The sequence below is a fragment of the Vulpes vulpes genome, chromosome 2, assembly GCF_048418805.1.
Source record: "Vulpes vulpes isolate BD-2025 chromosome 2, VulVul3, whole genome shotgun sequence".
Lineage (NCBI taxonomy): Eukaryota > Metazoa > Chordata > Mammalia > Carnivora > Canidae > Vulpes > Vulpes vulpes.
Window position 1 is genome coordinate 34,517,203 of NC_132781.1, and position 26,056 is coordinate 34,543,258.

The 26,056-nt window shown below is 35.7% G+C and overlaps 1 protein-coding gene across 2 annotated transcripts in view; it reads left to right on the plus strand.

Moving 5' to 3' along the window:
- MED13 (mediator complex subunit 13) overlaps window positions 1-26,056 on the plus strand; it is a 103,687-nt gene that overhangs the window by 36,528 nt on the left and 41,103 nt on the right. For both annotated transcript variants that reach the window (XM_072747627.1, XM_072747628.1), the window contains exons 9-11: window positions 10,752-11,435; window positions 22,902-23,115; window positions 24,698-24,779. In XM_072747627.1, the coding sequence (XP_072603728.1) occupies window positions 10,752-11,435; window positions 22,902-23,115; window positions 24,698-24,779 (980 nt within the window). The remainder of the gene's footprint in view (window positions 1-10,751; window positions 11,436-22,901; window positions 23,116-24,697; window positions 24,780-26,056) is intronic.

The following is a 26,056-nucleotide window of genomic DNA, read 5'->3' on the forward strand; positions in this document are numbered from 1 at the left end:
ATTTATTGGAACAGAGCCACATCTGTTTATTTACATGTCAACTATGGCTGCTTTCACAGAGTTGAGTAGTTGGGACACAGACTATATGGCCTCCAGAGCCTAAAGTATTTACCATCTTGTCCTTTACAGAAGTTTTCCAGTTCCTAGTCTTAAGACCAGTAGAATGCTTAAATGAAATTAGGCTTTTCTTTCCATATATTGGCATTTTTATCAAGTAGCTCTTTTTTAGTTCCTAACCTAGAATCTTGATTTATTCTTTTAGCAGTTTCGAGTTTATTTGTTTAAAATGGTTTTAGAGGGGATGCCTCGGTGGCTTAGATGGTCAAGTGTCTGCCTTTGGCTCAGGTCATGATCCCAGGGTTCTGGGATTGAGTCCGACATCTGGCTCCCTGCTTAGTGGGGAGCCTGCCTCTCCCTTTGCCTGCCACTCCTCCTGCTTGTGCTTGCTTTCTCTCTCTCTCTCTCTCTCTGATAGATAAATTAATTAATTAAATTAATAAATAAAAACTTTAAAAAATGGTTCAGAGGAAGACCTCAAAATGCATATGGATTGGTAAACAAATTTAAGTTTAAATTCTTGGTTTCTAAGCTGAACTTTTATTTTTCAAAATTTACTGTATCTCATATTTCCAGAAATTCCTCCCAGATATAGAGAAATTTGATATCATGAAATTTTGTATAATCTCTCTGTGTGACTTATTTTGGTAGATTTGCTCCTCTAGCAAATATGTTTATAATCATTTACGTTTTCTGCCCCACTATTGCATTTTGTACTTCTAATTCCTTTTCCACTTCCCTCAAATTAGGTTCTCTTATTTAATTCTTACATGAGGCTTAAAATAGATGTTGAGCCACCATGTGTGAGTATTATCTTGCTGCCATAGAAGATAGGAAGTAGAGCACATATTGATAACTTGACTGTGCTAGTCAGCCAATTTGCTATCATATCTATCCCTGCTTTTTTCCCTATTCTGTTCTGTATTGCAGAGGATTACGTTTCCTAGGTTCCTTTGCTTTCCTTTCTACATGTGTTTGTTGTGTTTTTCCTCCTCCAGCTTTATTGAGATATAACTAATAAATAGCATTATGTAAGTTTAAAGTATACAACATGGTGATCTGTCTAGTCCCACTTGCTATCTGGTTTGGCTCTGGGAGGCAATAATAGAAGATTGGTTAATGAGATGAGGAAAGAAGCCAGGGCATTTCCCCACCCCTTTTTTGAGCTAATTCCATCAGCAGTTCTGCGTCTCATTCGTGGCCCCTTCTTCTGTGGTCCCACTATGATTCTAACTAAACACTTCTCAGGATGGTTCTAACACCATCCCAAGCTTCATTGATGGTGATACTATTTCATCTTAACTGTCCTTTTAGTTCTAGAAGTCATTATTAGTAGTCTGTAAGTTGCCTCACTTTCCTGTGTGGTTTTTTTTTTTTTTTTTTGTAGTGGATTCTCTATAGTAGATTTCCTCTGTGTGAGACAGGGCTGGACCCTAACTATTTTGTGTTAATTTCTTGTGGAAATCGATTTGAAAAATATTACATAGTTATATAAGCAATCTGCATGAATATATAATGTTATGATTTGAAGAAATTTAGATTATACAAATAGAGCTGAAGTTACCCTTGACCACTGTCAGTCTCTTTTCAAATGCTACTACCTTTCCCTAGAATTGACTACTTGTCAATTATTATCTTTCCACAGTTTTTCTATGATATTATTTTTAAAAACTTCTTGTTACTCTACTAAATGGAAGTACCGTAGTATATTTAATCATTCTGGGTTTGATGGACAAATAGGTTGTTTCCAGAAGTTTTTTGTGTTTACTTTTTAAAAAAATAACACGTTTATGACTATCAATTATTTATTAGATTTTTGGAACACTTATTCTATGATGTCCTAGGCTCCAATACACTAGTGAATAAGGCTCCTGCTGTTATGAACCCTGTACACTAGTGGGGTAGATAATTATTTTAAAGAATTTTTAATCTTTTAAATTAATTTATTTTTAATCTTTTTAGATATTGAGAGTGATGAGTGCTAGGAAAGAAAATAATTAGGTGGGTGATGTGGTACAGAATTGTGGGAGAGGGGGCTGTTTAAATACTTCTGAATTCAAAAAGATCCTATTTTACTCCCACTTTCTAAATATGGGAGTGCTGGGTGTTTTGGTGCTTTAACTGATCTGAGAACAGTCCTCAAAATTATCTTTTTGCTATTAGAGTAAGTGAAAAGACTAAAATTGTTTTAATTGGCATTTTTTAGTTATTAATAAGATTAATATTGCATGTATTGAAATTAAGCTTTAGTCTGATAGTGTTCTTAAGAAAATTAGCACTTAGCAAGCTAAACAGAAAGTGATACAATAAATATCAAATGTTAACACTAAGATATTAGGAACTTTAATCAGTAGGGAAAAAAATCTAAGGGGATCATTCTGTTGGATTTTACTTTAAGAACACAACTTCTGGGATCCCTGGGTGGCGCAGCGGTTTGGCGCCTGCCTTTGGCCCAGGGCGCGATCCTGGAGACCCGGGATCGAATCCCACATCGGGCTCCCGGTGCATGGAGCCTGCTTCTCCCTCTGCCTGTGTCTCTGCCTCTCTCTCTCTCTCTCTCTCTCTGTATGACTATCATAAATAAATGAAAAAATAAAAAAATAAGAACACAACTTCTTTTTTTAGGACAATACTCCAAATTGGTTGAGTTCTATTATGAAATTCAGTTGCTTTATCTTAAAGAAGACTAGCTTTTTATTTTTTTAAGATGTATTTATTTTTAGACAGCGAGGTATGGGGTCAGGGAGAAGAGGGAAAGAGAGAATCTTGAGCAGACTACCTCGTTGAATGGGAAGCCCCGCGGCTTGATCTCACAACCTCAAGATCATGACCTGAGCTAAAACCAAAAGTTGGATGCTCAACCAACTGAGCCACCCAGGGCACCCCTAAAGGAGACTAGCTTTAAGGAAAGTGTCCATATAGACAAAAAGGGCTTTTTTTAAATGTTAATGAAATTTTAGAGAGACACTGCTATTAGTATATGTCCTAAATTAATAGTTTGTTACCCTTATAAAAGGGTAAATGAATCTATGGCTGTGTACTTTTCATATCCCTTATATACTTGGAATATAACCTAATAGTTTCCCTTAGATCATTGGAGATATTATCTCTCCTTAGTGCCTTGCATAACTTAAGTCTTAACTTTTGGTCTCATCACTCTTAAAAATTTGGTCTTACACTCTTAAAAATTATTGAGTACCCCAAGGTGCTTTTATTTGTGTGGGTTAGTTACATCTATTTATGTCTATTTTAGTGGAATTTGAAAGTTGTTTAATTTATTAAAAAATACCAATAAACTCACTCAGTACATACCAACATGAATAAAATACTTTAATAGAAATCACCTATATTTTCCAAAGTAAATAAAAATTAGAAGGGTGCCATTGTCGTAGAGTTTTGCAACTCTCTTCAGTGGTTGAGCTTAATAGCAAATATCTGGATCCTCATCTGTTTCTGCAACCAGTCTTGTGTATATTGTCTTAGTTGAAGTATGTAAAGAAAATCCAGCCTCACATAGCTATAGCTATGCAGTTGGGAAAGGGGCAGAGTATTTTAAATACCTTTTTCAGGTAATTGTGAATATACTTTGATACTACACCAAAATTTGACAAATGGTAGTGTCTTAAAGTGTAATCTAGGGATCCCTGGGTGGCGCAGCGGTTTGGCACCTGCCTTTGGCCCAGGGCACGATCCTGGAGACCCGGGATCGAGTCCCACGTCGGGTTCCTGGTGCATGGAGCCTGTTTCTCCCTCTGCCTGTGTCTCTGCGCCTCTCTCTCTCTCTCTCTCTCTCTCTGTGTGTGTGTGTGACTATCTTAAATAAATTTAAAAAAATAAATAAAGTGTAATCTAAAGTCTTAATGGGGGACACCGGGGTGGTGCCTCTTCAGCTCAGGGAATGATCCCAGGATCCGGGATCGAGTCCCATATTGGGCCGTTGCAGAGAGCCTGCTTCTCCCTCTGTCTGTGTCTCTGCCTCTCTCTCTGTGTGTCTCTCATGAATAAATAAATAAAATCTTTAAAAAGTCTTAATGTGTGATCTGAAATCATGTTAATCAAATTCTTGTACTTCATAATAACTAAATGGATCTTTTACTTATGCATGATTTTATAACATCATTCATCATTTGGAAAATACAAAGTCCCTGCATTATGTGGATCCTTTGAATGTTGACACATTTTGTTATGTGGTATAAAAAGTGCATTCATTAATATCACTGATGATCTCATCAGAAAAATCTTTTTAATATTGGGAAGTTGTGAACCTTATTGTTGCAGATAGTTTCCAAATTTTAATTCTTGCTTAAAAGCTTATATTTAATTATTTGTTCTTCCTTAAAGTGACAAATTAATTTTTTAAATGAAGATAGTGTTCTATAAAAATATGGCTAGTTTAGCTTGCAACTCAATAAGGACTTTCCTGTAAATCAGCCATTGTTTTTATTTGTGGCAGAAATGCTTTATGTGTATTTCCTGTTTCTTTTTTTTAAAGGATGTTTTTGTTTTTTAAATAAACTCTACACACAAAGTGAGGCTTGAACTCATGGCCCCAAGATCAAGTCGCATGCTCTACCAGCTGAGTCAGCTAGATGCTTTTCCTAATTCTTTATATAGAATATATATGCAAAGACTGAAATTAAATAAAAATTACTCACTTTTAGTGTCTTTTGAAGGATATTCTTAAGTGAAACTGGCTTTAAAAAAAAATTGAGTGTGTAGTGATAACATAGTATACTACTAATAGTACCACTGCCTTAATTCATGTTTTGTTACTAGCAACTTTACTATTCTTTGCTTTTGTAACATCATTATAAATACCAACATAATGAAAAGGACAAATAATGTCTTGATGCTATTATGATAATGGTTTGAGCCCTATACAACCCCTGAAAGAGTCTATGGGCCATACTTTGAGGACTTCTTTAGTAGATGCTAAAATGTTTGAATTAAATGAATAAAAACTGTCATGATATCTACTTATTCCTACTTTCTGTTTTTCCCTGTTTTTTTCTTTGCTTTCCTTCCCCTTGCCTGCTGTTATTGTTGACTATTGTCCTTTTTTACTTCTTTAGCCTAGAACTTACATACTCTTGATTCTTTTGTAAATTGAATCAAACATTGATGCATTTGTTTTCTGTAAAGTCTAAAGGTAATCTTTATGTCTTTGTTTTCTTTATGGAATAGACAAGGGCCTTTGGACACTTTAATTTTGCTCCAATTATTTTCTGTGTTACTATTTTTTTACGTTTCAGTTCTACCTTGTTGTGAAAAATTTCAGACATACAGAAAAGAAAGTTGGATAGTGCATTCTTAGATAGCAGCCATCTATATTACTACATTTGCTTCATCTAGACTTCCTCTCTTACTAAATATTTGTAAAAATTTGAATGTTTTATTGACTTTGATTCATCTAAAATTATTATTTTGACCTATCAGTATAAAGTAGGGCTTGGGGCCCTTTGTTTCATGTCTTCAAAATCTGGTGTATGTTTTATACTTGTAGCACATCTCAATTTGGACTACCCATATTTTGAGTTTTCAGTAGCCACATACGACTCTGGATACTGTTGTTGGACAGCACAACTTTTCTTTTCTTTTCTTTTCTTTTCTTTTCTTTTCTTTTCTTTTCTTTTCTTTTCTTTTCTTTTCTTTTCTTTTCCTTTCCTTTCTTCTCTTCTCTTCTCTTCTCTTCTCTTCTTCTCTTTTCTTCTCTTTTCTTCTTTTCTTTTCTTTTTTCTTTTCTTTTTTCTTTTTTCTTTTTTCTTTTCTTTTCTTTTCTTTTCTTTTCTTTTCTTTTCTTTCTTTTGACAGCACAACTTTAGAAATAGAACTACGACTAATGACTGGAAGATACAGAAAAGGGAAGTTTCTCTTCAACATAAATTATTATTTTTTAAAGATTGTGTTTATTGGGGATCCCTGGGTGGCGCAGCGGTTTGGCGCCTGCCTTTGGCCCAGGGCGCGATCTTGGAGACCCGGGATCGAATCCCACATCAGGCTCTCGGTGCATGGAGCCTGCTTCTCCCTCCGCCTGTGTCTCTGCCTCTCTCTCTCTCTCTGTGACTATCATAAATAAATAAAAAATTAAAAAAAAAAAAAGATTGTGTTTATTTATTCATGAGAGACAGAGAGAGGCAGAGACATAGGCAGAAGGAGAAGCAGACTCCATGCAGGAAGCCTGATGTGGGACTTGATCCTGGGACTCGGATCATGACCTGAGCCAAAGGCAGACGCTCAACTGCTGAGCCACCCAGGTGTCCCAATATAAATTATTTTTTAACAGGGTGCATGGTTGGCTGAGTTTGAGGAGTGTGGGACTCTTGATCTCAGGGTTGTTAGTTTGAGCCCCCATATTGGGGATAGATTATTTAAAATTTTTAAAAATTTAAAATTTATTTTTTAACAACTAGGGCTGTTTAACAGTGAGTATTATAAGGTAATGTGAGCCTTGTTATTGAAAATATTCAAAGACAGGATGATCAGAGAAGAGATTATTCCTATATTGGAATATACTACTTGTTTTTTAATCAAATTTTTTTATTAAAAGTTTATGAATGCTATTTGAATAATTCAAATAATGCACATGAAATAAAATTAAAAACTGAATTCCCTCTCTAATATATGTATTTAGATCTGCCTGCTTTCTTTCATACAAATGGAATCATGTTATGTATACTGTTCTGCAACTTGCTTATTTTGATAAACAGTAATCATGAGTGTTTTTTTATGTTAGTGTGTATAGACCCCATTCTATTTTTAAGTTTATACTACTCCATAATACTATGAAGATTTAACATTTTATTAGGGTGTTCCCTATGCTGCACTCTTCCTGAAGATTTTTATTTTATTTTAAAATTTTATTTATTCATGAGAGAGAGAGAGATACATAGGCAGAGGGAGGGAGTAGGCTTCATGCAGGAAGCCTAATGTGGGACTCGATCCCAGGACCCCAGGATTAGGCCCTGAGCCAAAGGCAGATGCTCAACCACTAAGCTACCCAGGCATCCCATCGCTGAAGATTTTTAAAGCAAGTCTTTTTTTTTTTTTTTTAAAGATTTTATTTATTCACAGGAGACACAAAGACATAGGCAGAGGGAGAAGCAGGTTCCATGCAGGGAGCCCAAGGTGGGACTCGATCCTGGGACTCCAGGATCATGTCCTGAGCCGAAGGCAGATGCTCAACCACTCAGCCACCCAGGCGTCCCTAAAGCAAGTCTTAAATATCATTTCAGTCCTTCAGTATGCAACTTGAATATTTTAATTTTGTTAATTATTAATATTTTATTATTTTCTTACATAACTATGATTCCATTATCACACCTAGGAAGAAGAAGAATATTTTCTTAGTGTCATCTCCTCCCCTCTACAGATTTGTCTCATAAAAATGTCTTTTTGTAGTTGGTTGGCTTGACAAGGATCTGGACAAGGGCTATACATATGATTATTAAGTCTTCTCTCTCTTGTAATTGCCTACTCCATTTTTATGACATTGCCTCAGTGGGAGAAACTACGTCAGTTGTCCTGTGGAATGTTCCACATTCTGGGTTTCTCAATTTGTCATATATTATAACTTGTTCTTTTAGTGTCATTTAATTTCTTCCTTTATCCTTTACGTTTCTGTAAAGGAAGTTAGTTCTAGAGCTGTGCTGTCCAGTTCCAGCTATGTTAATCACCAGTGGCTAAAGTATTTGGATTTATTTAAAGTTTTTATTTATTTAAAGTTCTCTCTCCTACTCCCACTCCCACTGCCACTCATTCTCTCTCAAATAAATTTAAAAAAAACTTTAGAAAAATTACTTATTCATGAGACACAGAGAGAGAGAGAGAGAGAGAGAGAGAGAGGCACAGACACAGGCAGAGGGAGACTCAGGCTCCATGCAGGGAGCCTGACGTGGGACTCCATCCCAGGTCTCCATGATCAGGCCCTGGGCTGAAAGCAGCACTAAACCGCTGAGCCACCCGGGCTGCCAAGTATTTGGATTTAAATACACTTAAAAATTCAGTTTCTCAGTTGAACTAACACATATCATGTCTTAAGTAAGTAGCCACTTACAGAACATTTCTGTCATTACAGAAAATTTTGTTGGACAGTACTATCTAGAGGCTTAATGCATTCACATTCAATTTTTAAAATTTTATTTTTGTCATTTTTGAGAGAGCACACACATGTGTGAGCTGTAGGTGGGAGCAGAGGGAGAGAGAGAATCTTAAGCTGGCTCCACACCCAACATGCAGAGCCAGACACTAGGCTTGATCTCAGGACCCTGAGATCATTACCTGAGCTGAAATCAAGAGTCGGACGTTTAACCATCTGAACCACTGAGGTGCCCCTCAGGTTCAATTTTTTTGATGAGACTACTTCATGAGTGGGGCTGTGTTGCTTTGTATTATGATACATCAGAAAACACAGGTCAGATTGTTCCACTTTTAATAATTGGTTAGATTGTTCCACTTTTAATAATTGGTTGAGATTGAGGTGATGAGCCTGACCCCTCATTTAAAGTTTACAATGATTAAAAACAGTTTTTTGGGCAGCCCTGGTGGCGCAGCGGTTTAGTGTGCTGCCTGCAACCCACGGTGTGATCCTGGAGACCCGGGATTGAGTCCCGCGTCGGGCTCCCTGCATGGAGCCTGCTTCTTCCTCTGCCTGTGTCTCTGCCTCTCTCTCTCTATGAATAAATAAATAAATCTTAAAAAAAAAAAAAAGACAATTTTTCTTCTTTCTTTGAAACCTCTGATCTCTTTTTCTTATTACATTGGCTAAAAGTTTGAATAAAGGGGTGCTTGGGCGGCTTAGTCAGTTAAACATCCGACTCTTTGTTTCAGCTCATCAGGTGGTGATCTTGAGGTCATGGGATCAAGTCTTGTATTGGGCTCTGTGCACGGTGTGGGCTCTACTTCAGATTCTGTCCTACTCCCACTCCCATTGCCACTCATTCTCTCTCAAATAAATTTAAAAAAAACTTTCAAAAAATTATTGAATATAAATGTTGACTTAATATTTTTGCTTTGTTCCCAGTTTTAGGGATGAATTATTCAGTCTGTTATCATTAAATAGGATATTAGCTGTAGTTTTTCATAGATGTCCTTTATCAGATTAAGTTTTAGTCCTTGCATTTTGAGTCTTTTTTACAATGAATTATCTGTTTAATTTTGCCAGATGTTTTTCTGTACTTAAGGAGAGAATTTTTTTTTTTACTTGAGATAATTATATGGTTTTATTATATTACTGTGGTAAATAATATTGATTTCTATTGAATGTTATGCCGTACATTCCCGGTACAACTCTCATTTAGTCATGATGTATTATCCTTTTATATATTATTGGATTGCTGATATTTTATATCTGTATTCTTGAGGGATATTGTTCTATGATTTCCTTTTCTTATAATATCTTTGATTTTTGTTATCAGGTTAATGGTGGATATTTCCTGTGTCTTTTTTTTTTTTTTTTTTCCTGTGTCTTTTTGAGATAATTCCAGTTTTCTTTGATAACTTTCATGCTTCCCCCCCCACCCTGTACATACGTCTGAGACTCTGTACAGAAGGATGTTCAGCATGTTTCCTGAGTAGACAGGGTTCTTCAAAGAAGTACATACAATTGCTTTATCATACTCTTTGTGGTTATCTCTTATATAACAAGACCATTAATAAAGTAAATTTTAAAAGAAAACTTAAAAAAAAATGTAATGAATACTGAATCCTTCAACTTCGTATTTCTCTACATTTTTTTTTGCCTAGTTTCTTAGTTTATTTTTTTTTTAATTTTTTTATTTATTTATGATAGTCACACACACACACAGAGAGAGAGAGAGAGAGGCAGAGACATAGGCAGAGGGAGAAGCAGGCTCCATGCACCGGGAGCCCGACGTGGGATTCGATCCCGGGTCTCCAGGATCGTGCCCTGAGCCAAAGGCAGGCGCTAAACCGCTGCGCCACCCAGGGATCCCGCCTAGTTTCTTAGTTTAAAAAAATGTTATATACATCACTGTCAGTTCAGTTTATTTCAAGGTGCACAGTATTTTTACTACACTTAAAGAAATCTTAAACTCTGAACAAAAATTACTAGGTTTTTAGGTGTATAATTTTAAGTTTTTTGGTTTCAAATTTGCTTCACATTATGAGGAACATGATTCTTTCAGGCATTTTCCTTTGCTTTTCCAGTTAGCTGATTCTTTGTAATGGTAAGCCTTAGGAGAAGGAAGGTACTGACTGTGTAGGGCCCATCAGTCAGTTGAAATGCTATCCAGAATGATTTAACTTTTTCTTTGTAGGGTAAGTTTTCTAGCTGGTTGCTATAAAATTGTAGATGTTTATTGAGCTCAGCCAAGCCTTTTATTTATAACAATTATTCTGAAATAGGTATATTCATAAATGAATGAATTTCAGCTCTTTCTCTACTTTATCTTAAAATAGAGAGAATTTTATCTCTGTATTTATTCAGATACTAAAATATTTAGGTTACTTAAGGTAAGCCATCTTGGTTATCTGATCACATAGCTACTAAATGAGCAGAAGAGAATTGGCTTTTACGAATCTTTTTGCAATTCTTCATTTTAGGTTACTGAACAAAGTATTTTTTTCCATGTAAATTCAAACTACATTAAAAAAACACATGAAATGTCTAAGTGAATTGTGTGCTTTGATATAATAATGATACTGTGAACATTAAACCTTTTCTTTTAATTTTTCAGGCACAAAAGTCTCAAACCAAGAAATCCTGGACAACAAGGACAGGCACCATCTTTAAGTCAGCAACAACAAGTACTTCCTAAGCACAAGACCAATGAAAAACAAGAAAAGAGTGAAAAACCACAGAAACGCCCCTTGACTCCTTTTCACCATCGTGTATCTGTTAGTGATGATGTTGGCATGGATACAGATTCAGCTAGCCAAAGACTTGTGATATCCGCCCCAGACAGTCAAGTGAGATTTTCAAACATCCGAACTAATGATGTAGCAAAGACTCCTCAGATGCATGGCACCGAAATGGCAAATTCACCTCAACCACCCCCACTTAGTCCTCACCCATGTGACGTGGTTGATGAAGGAGTGACTAAAACACCTTCAACTCCTCAAAGTCAACATTTTTATCAAATGCCAACACCAGATCCCCTGGTTCCTTCTAAACCAATGGAAGATAGGATAGACAGTTTATCCCAGTCTTTTCCAGCTCAATTCCAGGAAGCTGTAGAACCTACAGTATATGTTGGTACAGCAGTAAACTTGGAAGAAGATGAAGCTAATATAGCCTGGAAGTATTACAAAGTCCCAAAGAAAAAAGATGTAGAGTTTTTACCACCTCAGCTTCCAAGTGATAAATTCAAGGATGATCCAGTTGGACCTTTTGGACAGGAAAGTGTAACTTCAGTTACAGAGTATGTATTTTTTTAATAGTCACTACTTATAATTTAAGAGTAGAAATGATGTAAGTTCTTGATACTAGAACTCCAGATTAGTTTTGGAGTAGGATTTATAATAATCCTTTAAATATTAGTTTTTCATAGCTTTTTTACTGTGTTTTTTTTTCCTCAGGAAACCTATTTATTGTGAAATATTAGTCACAGAAAAAAGTGGAGAAAATAATATCGTTTATCTATCAACCAACTTAAGGATTTTGCATATAATTAGAACTTCTGTGTACTATTTTTCTTCCTCCGTTTTTCTTTCCTCTGTCCTAAATTTAGTATTTATATCCTTTCTATAAATGTTTTTATACACGTACCTCAGTCAATTCATTTTGATTGCTCTATAGTATTTCTTTGTTATGAACATACATAGTTTATTTACTTTTTAAAAGATGGACATGTTGGGGTATTTTTCATTTTTTTTCTGGTTACATAGGATATAGCCATGAACTTTTTTGTACACATTTCTTCGTGTATTTGTAAGATTTCCCTAGGTAATAATCTAAAAGTGGAATTGCTGGGCCATTGGTATGTCCATATTCAGTATTAAGGGTTGTTGCCGAGTTGGCTTTCCACCTATACCAGTTTAAACCCTCATCGACCAGCAGTGTATGAGAATAGTTTTTTCTTCAGTGTTTGGTATTACAAGACTTTTAATTTGGCTAATTTTCTATGTGCTGAATGGCATCTTACTGTCTTAATTCATGTTTTCGAGATTTGTAGCAAGATCAAGCATCATTTAAAATGTCATTGAACATTTAGATTTCCTCTATATAAAAAGATATCCTTTATTCCATTTTTCTTTTCCTTTTTTCCCCCAATTCTTTGCACGTTCTTGCTATTAATCTTATATTAGTTATATGTGCTACAGATATCTTCCCCCATTTTATGGTTTGCCTTTGTGACATACTTTAGGTGGTAAGCTCTTTGGGTCTCCCTTTACTATGTTATTCTGATAACATTTATATTCTGTCCCATAAGCCTTTTGCATTTTTAGCTATAGACTTTTCTGAAAGGTGAAAGTCACCCAACAAAACACCATTATAATCATTAAAAGTATCTTCTTACCATTTCAAGACCAAGTAGTATGCAAAGATTGTATTTCTTCTGTATTACCCTGATGTTAGCAAAAGTATTGAGTCTCTTTTTTTTTTTTTTAAGATTTTATTTATTTATTCATGTGACACAACAGAGAGAGGCACAGGCACAGGCAGAGGGAGATGGAGAAGCAGGCGTGCCATGCAGGGAGCCTGATGTGGGACTTAATCCTGGGTCTCTAGGATTGCACCCCGGGCTGAAGGCAGCACTAAACTGCTGAGTCTTTTCTTTAGCTTAGAATTTAAAAATTTACAAGAATATGTGCAGATATAGTAATCTTTTGTTCAGTCCTTATATTGGGCATTTGCAGACAGCTGGCTCAGTTTGAAGTCTTTTTTTTTTTTGTTTTTTTTTTTTTTTCGTTTTTTTTTTCCCCCCTGTGTCTTGCTGCTGGGAAGTTCTTTTCTTGTATAATATCTGCATTTTTTTTTCCTCATTCACTGTGGAACCTCTGTAATTCACGTGTTGAGCTTCTGTATTTTCTCTCATTTTCCATTTGTTTTTTTCCTTTATATTCTAAGAGGATTTCTCAGATTTCTTCTAGGCCTTTCTTGAAGTCTTAAAATTTATTGCTCATGTTTTATTCCTGAACTTTTTTTAAAAAGTTCATCCTCTTCTTGTTTAATGTTCTATATTTCTTTCCCTTTTTTTTTTTTTTAAGATTTTATTTATTTATTCATGATAGGCAGAGACACAGGCAGAGGGAGAAGCAGGCTCCATGCAGGAAGCCCAATATGGGACTCGATCCCAGGACTTGGGGATCAGGCCCTGAGTCAAAGATAAGACACCAACCACTGAGCCACCCAGGCGTCCCAATTTTTGTCTTTAGAATTACTTTATTTTCATCTTTTTACTATCCTGCCTCTCATCACTTTTTTTTTTTTTTTTTTTTAATGATAGTCACAGAGAGAGAGAGAGAGAGAGACAGAGAGGCAGAGACATAGGCAGAGGGAAAAGCAGGCTCCATGCACCCAGAGCCCGACGTGGGATTTGATCCCGGGTCTCCAGGATCGCGCCCTGGGCCAAAGACAGGCGCCAAACCACTGCGCCACCCGGGGATCCCTCTCATCACTTTATTAAATAATTATTTCTTCATAAACTTTTTTTATTGAGAGGAAGAGAGGGGCAAAGAGAAACTTAAGCAGGCCCCATGCCCAGCTCAAAGCCCAGTGGTGGTGGTGAGGGAGATGCTCACAATTCTGAGATCATGACCTGAGGTGAAATGAAGAGATGCTTACTTGACTGAGCCACCCAGGTGCCCCTCTTCATACACATTTTATTTCATTTATTTTTAAAGGTTTTATTTATTCATGAGAGACACATTTATTCATGAGACACAGAGGAAGAGACATAGGCAAAGGGAGAAGCAGGCTCCACGCAGGGAGCCCGATGTGATACTTGATCCCAGGACCCAAGGATCATGACGTGAGCTGAAGGCAGACAGACGCTCAACTGCTGAGCCACTCTGGCATCTCTCTTCATACACATTTTAGAATCAAGGAAGGAATAGGGGAGCTGATTAGTAAATAATTTAGTTATTATCAGTTCTGTGTACTGTTCTATGATAACAGTGTTGGGAATGATTTGGAGAGGAGGCCTGGTGCCTAAATTCCAGAATGAAGAGGATGTCAAGTCTTGGGTCTTTACCAGGTAGCTTATTCATTTTTCTTAGAAAAGAAACCCTTCTTTTCCCTTCCATTTTCAGCTTTTATTTTCAATTCTGTCTAAAGATACAGGTCCAGATTTTCTCTTATTTTGGGGGTGCAGTTTGGCTCCCCTGTTGTTTATATAGGTTGCCTGTAGTCCCCTCTTGCATATTATATCTAAGCTATGTGTTTTCTCTCCTCTATTTTCATTGATTTTGAGCTTCCCTGAGACTAAGCAAAATTAAAATGTCTGACCCATTTGTAGCCTCTCTTACTTTCTCTACTGTTAAAGACTTATTCTCTTTTAATATTCCTTATTATTTTAGTAAACAAAACTGAGTGCCTTACTTATCTAGCTCTTTGAATCTTAAAAGTATTTTAAATTTTTTTTTTTTAAGATTTTAATTTAATTTATTTATTTGAGAGAGAGCACAAGCAGCAGGGAGCGGGAGAGGAAGAAGCAGACTCCCTGCTGATCGGAGAGCCAGATGCGGGACTCCATCCCAAGACCCTAGGATCATGATCTGAGCTTAAGGGGCAGGCACTTAACCAACTGGGCCACCCAGGCGCCTTGTCTTGTTTTGTTTTAATTAAAACTAATTTGGATATGAAATTTAGGAACTTCAGGATACCCTTAGGATCATGGAAGAAAACTAGCTTGTTTAATAACTAGTCAGGGGGTCTCTTGAAAGCAAATGATGTCTTAGAAATAAGTCTTAAAAGATCTTAGTCTTATTTGTGCTGAATATAATATAAATGTCCAACTCTTGTATGAAACTACTGTTGGTTTCCTTGTTTCCATATCTCTCTGCATATATTCTCTACACAGTAGAGTGATCATTGTTAAACATTGTTACTCATTTGCTTAAAACTCTTTAGTAGTTTCCCTTTACGTTTAGAATAAATTCCAAACTCTTGGGATACCTGGGTGGCTCAGTGGTTGAGCATCTGCCTTTGTTGTTTCGTTTTTGTTTTTAAAGATTTTATTTATTTATTCATGAGACAGACACACACACACACACAGACACACACAAACAGAGAGAGAAGCAGGCTCCATGCAGGGAGCCTGCTGTGGGACTTGATTCCGGGTCTCCAGGATCAGGCCCTGGACTAAAGGCGGCGCTAAACTGCTGAGCCACCTGGGCTGCCCACGCATCTGCCTTTGGCTCAGGTTGTGATTCCGGGGTGCTGGGATTGAGTCCTGCATCAGGCTCCCTGCCGGCAGCCTGCTTCTTCCTCTGCCTGTGTTTTAGTCTCTCTCTCGGTCTCTCATTAATAAATAAAATCTTAAAAAAGAAAAAAAAAATCCAAACTCTTTTTCCTCATCTGTAAGATTCTGCCCAGTTCCTACCTAGCTCTTTACTTTTACCTACTACTCCTATGTGCTTCCTGACTTAATGACTTCAGCTTTCTTGCTCTCCTTTTAGAAAGCCAAGCTCATTCCTAATGGCCTTTAGAATTGTATTACAGATGGGGAAACAGCTGGCCCCTTATTACTCAGCTGTGCTGAAAAGTTACCTTCTCTGGAAGTATTTTCTTGACTATTTTATCCTAAACTATGGCTTTTCTTCACTCCCTAGATCACTACCTATCTTGTACACTGCTTTCATTTTTTTCCTTTATATATAACATCTGAAACTACATGATGTATTTGTTAATTATCTTTCCCGTATTAAAATGTAAGCTGTATGAGAGCAAGGACTCTCAGTCTTGTTTATTGCTGCATTCCTCCAGTATATACCCCCCTCCCCCCCAAAAATTCTAGACCCATAGTAGACATTCAGCAAATGTTTGGATAAATTAAACAATAGTATGGCCCTATGATTTTAGGATTTTAGAACTTGTTTCCTTTCTAGATGATATTTTACCTAATGTATATAAAATGTAGCATTTTGAATATATTTAGTTTTACAAACTTAAAGGGTAAGTTTTTATGGGCATGTCATATTCATAAGAACCAGAAATCCTAGCCATAACTTTAAATAACTATATTAGCTGCTTCTGTGCGTGAATATCTATAAGTGAAATGAAATGAAGATCTCTTAGAAGTTAATGCAGTTTAACTTTAGAATCTTTTCTGAAATTATTTGACATTTTCCTCATTCAATAAGAATGAGAAGGAAGAAGCGTAATGTAGAATGGTAACATGCAGAGTAGAATGGTGCTGGGTCATGACTATGTAAATTAGGGAAATAACATGCTTCTGTCTGTTCCTGGTCACCCTTTTTCCCTCTTCATAAAAAGAAAAGACTGAATAAAAAGTTTTTTTTTTTGTTTTTTTTTAAATTCTGTGTCTCATGTGAGTATTGTTTTGGTTACATCAGTTACCAAAATGGGTATTGTCTCACAATTTACTTTTAGATAGAATCCTTTTTATTACTATCGTAGATTCGACTCTGGAAAAATATCACTTCAGCTGCTTAGCTACTTGAAATATGAACTAAAACATTTATGGAATATAATTGTTCTATATTTGATAGGTTACAAGTTTTTTGGTTTTATGTTTTAATTATCTGGATGATTCTTTTCCTTTTGTAGTTAACTGTTCTGTGGTAAAAGTTCTCAATTGGGGCAGTTTCTTATTCCTTTACTCATACTTTCCAGGTGACATTTGACAGTGTTAGAGACAGTTTAGATGATCATAATTGGGAGTGTGCCACTATTTGGTAGGTAGAGGCCAGGGATGAAATGTCCTACAATATATATAGGACAGTCCTTAACAACAGAGCCCAAAATGTTAATAGTGTTGGGGTGCTTTAATATCATGAATCACTTTTAACAGAAATTTGAACTCTAGAATAAATTATTAAAATAGGCCAAACCTGTTTACTGATTAGTTTTACTAGGGAGATGTCCCATACTATTATTCAGTAAAATACTTGGCATGGGCCTTGATGTTTGCATTATGCTAAAGCAAAAGTTTTGGTTTTTTATTTCATATGTTAAAAGGATCTTGTTTGGATAGCTTAGTAATTCAGGTCCTGCTATTAATGTTACTTGATTTAACAATAATGTCATGAGGATCATCAGATACCCCATCATTAAAATAAATTCTATGAATTAATGTTCTCTCTTGGTGGCATTTAAACAACCTTCCTAAATTCTTTATAGAAGCATTGTATAGCTTTAAAGATATCATATGATCTTTTCTAGTCATAGAATAATCCATTCAGAAGTCTAGATTGTTTTATATATAAATAAGTTTCTGAGTTACTACCTAGACATTGTTATTTCTAATCTTTTTCCATAGTTGAGTTTTGTATTTATTTAGTATTCATTCATTCATTCATTCATTCATTCATGAGACACAGAAAGAGAGGGCCAGACATAGGCAGAGGGAGAAGCAAGCTTCATGAAGGGAGCCCGATGCAGGACTCGATCTTGGGACTTGATCCCAGGACCCTGGGACCATGCCCTGAGCCAAAGGCAGACCCTCAACTGCTGAGCCACTCAGGTGTCCCCATAGTTGAGTTTTGAAAGTTTGTTTATTTATTTATTTATTATTTATTTATTTAATAATAAATTTTTTATTGGTGTTCAATTTGCCAACATACAGAATAACACCCAGTGCTCATCCTGTCAGGTGCTCCCCTCAGTGCCCATCACCCATTCACCCCCACCCCCCGCCCTCTTCCCCTTCCACCACCCCTAGTTTGTTTCCCAGAGTTAGGAGTCTTTATGTTTTGTCTCCCTTTCTGATATGAAAGTGTATTTAAATATATGACAGTTAATTATGGGGCTGTTGTAACCTCTAAATTATTTCATCCTTAGGAACATTATCTTTTTTTTTTAATTTTTAAAAATTTATTTATTCATGAGAGACACACAGAGAGAGAGGCAGAGACATAAGCAGAGGGAGAAGCAGGCTCCATGCAGGAAGCCCGATGTGAGACTTGTTCTCGGGACTCCGGGATCACACCCTGAGCCAAAGGCAGATGCTCAACTGCTGAGCCACCCAGGCATCCCCATTATCTTTCTTTTTAAATTCATATTCCTCAAAGATATATTTTATCAGTTTGAATAAAACTGAAGTTTCTCTAGTATGCAAGATGCTGTAAGGCACTGTCAGTATAAAATAAATTTGCTCCTGGCCCTAAATGAAATTGTAATATAATGGAAAATAAAATTCAATTCTCTGATAGAAGTACATATAAAATATGTTAGGGATGGAGAACCAGAGTGAAGAAGAGTTTAATTCCATTTATGAAGATCCAGAAGTTTATATAGTTGGGTAAGGATAGATTCCCAGATGTTGCTTAGTAGTTTGGTATGTCATGATAAGAAATTAGACCTGAAAGGTGGAGTAGGGCTGTATAATGGAGTAGCAAAATATTGTTTATAAGCATGTATATTACCCTTGAGATGATAGGGGCACTGTTACTAGTTTTTTTGAGGAAGATAAAAACAGGGTTTTAGAAAATAAGCATTTTATAAATATTAATCAAGTAGCATTATTGAAAGATTGTTTGGAATGAAGAGATATATATATTTATGAAAGGACATTAGTTTGGACATCTTGAATAGCTCAGGTATAAGGTGATTGAAGGCCCAAGGAAAATTAGAAAGAGATTGTTAGGGATGTGTGGAGGTTTTTTTTGTTTTGTTTTGTTTTTTAGATTTTTATTTATTCATGAGAGAGACAGAGAGAGAGAGAGAGAGAGAGAGGCAGAGACATAGAGAGGCAGAGACATAGGCAGAGGGAGAGGCTGGCTCCCTGTTGGGAGCCTGATGCAGGACTCAATCCCAGGACTCCAGGATCACAACCTGAGCTGAAGGCAGGCAGTCAACCATTGAGCCACCCAGGCGTCCCAGGAATGTGTGGCTTTTGTGGTTGTAGAGTAGAGTGAAGAGCTGTAAAGGAATGGTAAAGTAGAGGAGTAACCGGAGAGTTAAAGACCATATTTATTTTATGAGGGAAAGAGGAGGAAAAACAGATTTGAACACTTCTACCTTTTTATTTACTTTAGACTAAATCTTAAGCTTAATTTCTATGATTTTTTTTTTTAAAGTTAAAGAAATGTTAATCCTTTGTTATCTTGAAGGAGAGGGATTGGGAAATTTAAATGTTTCAGCTATGCCTTGGTGTACAATATGGCTTAACTATGTGCTTGTAATACATATACATTATAAATTAGTGAATTCAGTTTTATAAGTCTGCTTAAAGATTCAATCAGGCAGTTGTCAAGTGTCTGAAACTTAGGAGAGGAAACTTCTGTTAACCCAGTTGGAATGTATAATGCAAAGAGCAACAAGAATGTATCAGTATAAAAAGAACAACTTTTAAAATGAAAGTTGACTTTTACCAGGTGTATGCCATTTTAAAAAGTGAGGAAGGAGAAATTTGGACATTTATTTATGTTAAGTGAAAACTCAATTTCCATTAAGTATAAATAAAGTTTTCCATTGATTGCTATTTAGGGGTGCCACTGTGCTTCCATAATAGGTGGATAAACAAAAGAAAGCAATACTTAGTTTAATTAATTCTAGGTAATATTGTCATATCTTGTCTGGAAGAATTTTTATTGAATAAAAGCCTAAAAGCATGTGCTACTCTAAGCTATGTTAAATTCTCTACAAAAATATTTTAGGAGGGGTGGTTCAGTTGGCTAAGTGTCCGACTCTTGATTTTTGCTTAGTTCATGACCTCTCAGGGTGGTGAGATCAAGCCCCTCATTGGGCTCTGTGTCAGTAGATAGTCTGTTTGAGATTCTCTTCCTTTCACACTCCCCCTTCCCAGCTCACGTGCACAGACATTCTCTCTCTCTCAAATAAATTACAGTTGATGAGTAATAAAAAAGTAATTTCAGTTTTCTTTGGGGTTTGCAAAGCTTCCTGTACATGGCTGTACCTAGTCCTCTTCCAGTTTGTTTGTATTTAGCTTTTTATCTTATTGAAACTATCTCTGTAGTTAACCATTTGGCTATATGTGAAAGTTTCTTTTAGAAAAGGAGAGGTGTTATTTCTGTTTCACAAAAGTACATGTATACTAAATAATTGGAGAGTGATGAAATAACTTTGAGTTTTTAATCCAGCATCTTTTAAAAATCACAATTTTTTCTATTATAATTTTTAAATATAGATGGATGTGTAATGTAAATTTTAAAATTTGTTGTGACTTGATACTCTTGATATTATTAACTACATTTAAATTTTTTGCATATCCCAATGTCTGTGAGAATCATTCAATAAAATAACAAGTTGTCTTTAGGCACTGCATTTGGTTTACTCATTTTTATTCTTAACAGAGCCCTATGCAGTAGCATTGCATGTTCTTTTAATGTTACTGCACACTAATTTAACTACCTATGTAAACAGTGTGGCAGTTTTCCTGCTTCCGCCAGAGGACAACTTAATATGAAAAAGATTTGTTTTATTCAGCCCTACACAGAGTAGTAGAGTTTTTCAGGTTGGTGGTGGGGAGGGGGAGTGGAATCTTACACTTTTCCCTTATGAATAGTTACTTGAATATACATACTTAAAATCCATCTAGCCCCTAACCTTGCTATATTACCTTAGCAAACCGTTTGTTTCCCCATAATTTACACATCAAAGTCAGAGAACATACCCTTTATTTCCTATCTTAAAAGGTTAATTTAAGTATTAAAATCTGTCAGAGTAGATGGAAGAACCAGTTTTAGAGTATTTATGTTAGAAGCTAATAGTTCAAAAAACAGTTATTTAGGGTCTACCATGGTAAGGTATAAAAGCTACTCTTAAATATTCATTTATAGTACAGAACTATTCTAACAATTGTGAAACATATCCCTATTGACTAGTTAGCACCATGTTCTCATGGAAAAAAGTTTTTGTAGACTTGGGATTTTAGTTTTGGTGATAAATCTAGGGCATATTGGGAATAAAAATGGCATATATGATATTTGATAGCATATTAGGAAATATCAGTTATGTTTGATGGCCTATATTTCAACCTTAGCTTGCAAGAGTATAGAGTGCTTCTCGTGCTGGGCATTGGTGAATAGATTTAAAAATCCGATATCCCTCTCATTCAGAGATTTTATGAGCTAGCAAATGCCTTCATCGTTCTCACATCTTACATCTCTTAACGACTTTCTGTCTTAAATTACAGGACAGATAAGTGGCAGCAGTGTCCCTTTCTGACAAATAAAGATGGTTTATTTCAAAGTACAGGCTACTGTATTTTAGGGTTATTACGCAACCACAACATCTCTATCCTATGTGGCTTTTAGATATTCATTTAGGAAATATATATTGAGTAACTTATACATGCCAGACACTGTTCTAGGCATTTGAGTTAATTTAGTGAACAAAGACAAGCTCCCCATCATTTAGGGGCTTATATCCTAGTGAGAGTGACAATCAGCTATGAACATAAGCAAGTTATAAGTGCTATAGAGGGAAAAATAGAGCAGGGCAAGGGAGTTCAGTGTTGAGGCAGTTGGGCATTTTGCAATTTTAAATAAGAACTCGTACATAAAGTGACATTTAAACAAAACTTTTAGCGAGTGAGGAAGATGGCCATGCTGATATTTGGAGAAAGAATGCTCCAAACAAAAGGGAATAGCCAGGAATGTGTCTGGTCTGTTAGAGGAACATCAAGCAAATTCTTGGAAGCAGAGTGAGAGGGGAAGTAGAATAACAGAAGATGAAGTTGGAGAGGAAAAGAAGAGAAAGATCATGGAAAGCTTTGGTAGGATTTTAGTTTTTATTCAGAATAAAATAGTCCTTATAGGATTTTGACTATGGTTTGCTTCTTTCTGGCAGCATGGGAAACTCAGTTTTATAAACCACAGAAAACATGAATCTGGGAGTCAAAAAGTATCTTACACAAACCAAAATCAAATCATTCAGTATTCACACTCACCCAGCACCCTGGTCTTCAGAAAGAGAAAAGTCCTGATGCTTTCCAGGATTCTGGTGGTGCAGATCAGCTTGTTATGATTTCTCCTTCTCTTAACCTAAGATTTCAGCTTTCTTTGGTGTCAGTTTCTACTATTTTGTGTTTCCAACTTCACTGTTATCTCCTGTCTTGTTCTGTTGTCCTTTGTCATTTTACTGGTTATTTTAGGAGAGTACAAAGAAACATGTTTATTAGTCCCCATGTGAAAGCATAAGGCTGATAATATAAAAATAGATTTTCCAATATGATCAGAATAAACCTCTGAGGTACTTGCACTGAAACTTGCCATTATAAAGCCTCTTGTCAGAATTAATAATTATTATGTTATTTTCATGAAACAAATCAGATCTTTAAAAATTTTAAACTGAATCCATTCATGCAGTACGAAAAGGATAATCGCCTTTGTTGTAGTATAAATTATATAAAGCTACTCTTGTCTCAACCATTTAGCCCACATTTTGAGAGTTCCTGTCCTGGAGCAGTTTTGATTTAAGAGTACCTTTAAGTTAATGGATTTGGATAAGGTAGTACATTTTAGGATTTGGGAACAGAATGGATTACCAAAAGGGTATATTTTGGTGGAAAGAACATATAGAGAGAGGAGGCCTAGCTTTTAGCTTCATTTCTCTGTTGCTGAATTTGAGGCTTTAATAAATCACATAATCTTTCTATACTTTGGTTTCTTCATTTATAAAATGAAGGATTGCAGGTTAGATCACTTTAATCCTGAAAACTTTATGATTCTTAAGTCATATTGGATTTTTTCTGCTTTTATGGAAAATAAAATTAATTTTCTAATTTTTTTTTATGCAGGTTAATGGTGCAATGTAAGAAACCTTTAAAAGTTTCTGATGAATTAGTACAGCAATATCAAATTAAAAATCAGTATCTTTCAGCAATAGCATCTGATGCAGAGCAAGAATCTAAAATTGATCCATATGCATTTGTTGAAGGAGATGAGGAATTCCTTTTTCCTGATAAAAAAGATAGACAAAATAGTGAGAGAGAAGCTGTAAAAAAACACAAGGTGAGTAAAAGAAATCAGTATACCACAGGGTCACTGAAGATTTGTAACACTGCATATAGTACCATACTTCTCATTTTTTTTCTTTTAAAATAGCTTTTAAAAAATAGAAGAGATTTATCATTAGGAAAAAAAATTTTTTTGAGAACAAGGGGGAGCAAGGTGGGGGAGACTGGGAGAGAGAGGGTTATTTTTTTTTTAGGATTTTATTTATTTGAGAGAGAAGTGGAGAAGTGGGGAGAAAGGGCAGAGGGAGAAAGTAAAGCAGACTCCCTGCTGAGCAGGATGCCTGATATGGGGCTAGATCCCAGGACCATGAGATCATGACCTGAGTTGAAGGCTAGTTCCCAGGACCATGAGATCATGACCGACTGAGCCACCCAGGTTTCGAAAGAGAGAGGGAGAGTGTGAGTCTTAAGTAGGCTCCTCACCCAGTGCAGAGCCTGACATGGGGCTTAAGCTCATGATCCTGAGATCATGACTTAAGCAGAAATCAGGAGTTGGACACTTAACTGACTGAACCACCCATGTGCCTCAGGAAAACTTAAAAAAAAAAAAAAAAAGGTGAATCAGGCACAGCATACAGAATTTAAGAGCTTATGTGGACTTCATAGCTGGTCTCTCTCATACTGAAAAGATTGTTACTGTTCAAGAGTTTTTGTGTTAAAGAGTACATTAACTTCTGTGATATTGAAGTCAGGGCATTTAAGTAGATAAACTATTTTGACATTGAGTTAAAATATGGTATAGGTGAATTGCATTTTCAGAAATATAATAAAATACACTGCTGAGTTTATAAAATACATATTTTTGAATGTGCGTTAAGAACTTATAGTGTCTTTTGCAGTAATATGTTTAATGTAGGATATGGAAGTATTTACTAAATTTTAAAAATTAAATATTAGAGGATCTATTAAGCACAAGGTAACTCTTGGATAAGAACTTTGCTTTAAATATAAAATATCGAGGGCAGCCTGGGTGGCTCAGCGGTTTAGCGCCTCCTTCAGTCCAGGGCGTGATCCTGGAGACCCGGGATCGAATCCCACGTCAGGCTCCCTGCATGGAGCCTGTTTTCTCTCTCTGCCTGTGTCTCTGCCTTTCTCTCTCACTCTCTCTCTCTCTGTGTCTCTCATGAGTAAATAAAATCTTTTAAAAAAAATAAAACAAAATATGGAAATTTAAAAAATTGTGAAAAGGACTCAGTTACAAGTTTAGTACAGAGAATTCATTTCACAAAGTTTTAACCTTACTAAGTGCCTGGTACTTGAAATTTTGTCCTTTGGTAAATATGAAAACAGTAGTAGCTGGGAAGGCTATAGGTACTATAGAAAGAACATGGACTTTGGAATTTTACAGATTTAGGTTGGAATCCCAGTTCCTCTTTTTATTTATCAGATATATTTTCTGGATTATCTTTAGAACTGTATTTATAAATTGAACATAGTACTTCCTTATCATATAGGTTAGTTGTGGGAATTAGTATGTCTGTAGAACACCTAGTGGGATGCTTGACATGTAATTATTCAAAAGTTGGAAGATTTTGTTAAATTATATATTTTAATCTAATATGTAATACTTTTTGCAGGTAGAAGATGGGCCATCTAGTGTAACAGTGTTATCACATGAAGAAGATGCTATGTCATTATTTAGTCCCTCTATCAAGCAAGGTAAAACTTCCGTATCCTAATCAAAATGTTGCATTCCAGGATTATTACTACAAAGTAATTTGGTATTATTGGATTTAACAGTGATCCTTTAAAAATAATTCATATGTTTCATAAGGAGGTACCTATCTTAAAATGATGGGTTTATTGTTTGTTTTGTACTGAGAGAATCAAGTTAAGGTGATAGAAATTCTGTTTTGAATTGTTGGAACTTTACTTTCCCACAAATAAAAATAGTTCTCATCTGTAAAATTAGATTTAAAGAAATCATAGCCTAAGGTCTTTCTTAGATCTGAAAACTTATAAATTAGTCTTGACTGTAATTTTGTTGTCCTTTCTCACTCAAATTAGAACCGTTGCTAAAATTATTAATTTAACCAATATTTACCAAGCAGGTGATACATGTAGGCACTGTTCTTGCCACTGAGGATGCTGTGGCCAAGGCTCCACTTTCAAAGTATCTTGGCTAGGGCTTGTTGTGCTTGGAATAGAGAGACACGGCATGTTATTTCTTTTTCAAAATCTATTTAACTTCTGACGAAGGCAAAGGAAGTTGTCCTTCTGTAGATATTTTTTAGGGGCAAAGTTATGTTTTAATATAGGGGGTCAGGTCAGGCTCTGTGCAGCCAAAAACAAGGATAAGGAAGAGATGGTCTTTCATGAAGTAAATTCAGTTGATAATTCCAAGTAACTTGGTAAGTTAACAGTTTGTGTTCTTTGAATATTTACCTACCCTAGAATGTAAGGAATGTATAATCTTACCTTGTGTGTTCTCAAAATATGGACCACATACCACGTTCTGGAGCATCTTTTGAGGTGGAGCTTGGAAATCTTGGTTTTTAATAAGTACTCTAGATGATTTTTTACACCAAATTTCAGAACTGCTCCAGTGAATTTTTAGAACTGACATGCAGAGGCACTTGGAAAGTGACCTTTATTTTTTTGAAAATGACTGTTTCAGGTCACTTGATATTCCAAGGATGCTTCAGGTTATATACCAAACTGCAAATTTGTTGTTCTGTGTGGGAATGTAAAAGCCGTTTAGCTTCCATTGGTATTTGTATTTTTTCTTAAGTAATCATGTATTTTCTCCCCTACAATTGGAGAAAAAGGAAAATAAAATTGTAGAACTAAAATGAAGCTTAACCATAAGGTAACATTTATTGAGTACTTAAGTGCCTAGCATTGGACAAACTGCTTTAGCTACGTCCTTTCATGTTTAATTCTTGCCATTACTAAGGTTCAGAGAGGTTAAAGTTATTTGCTCAGGGTCATTCTAT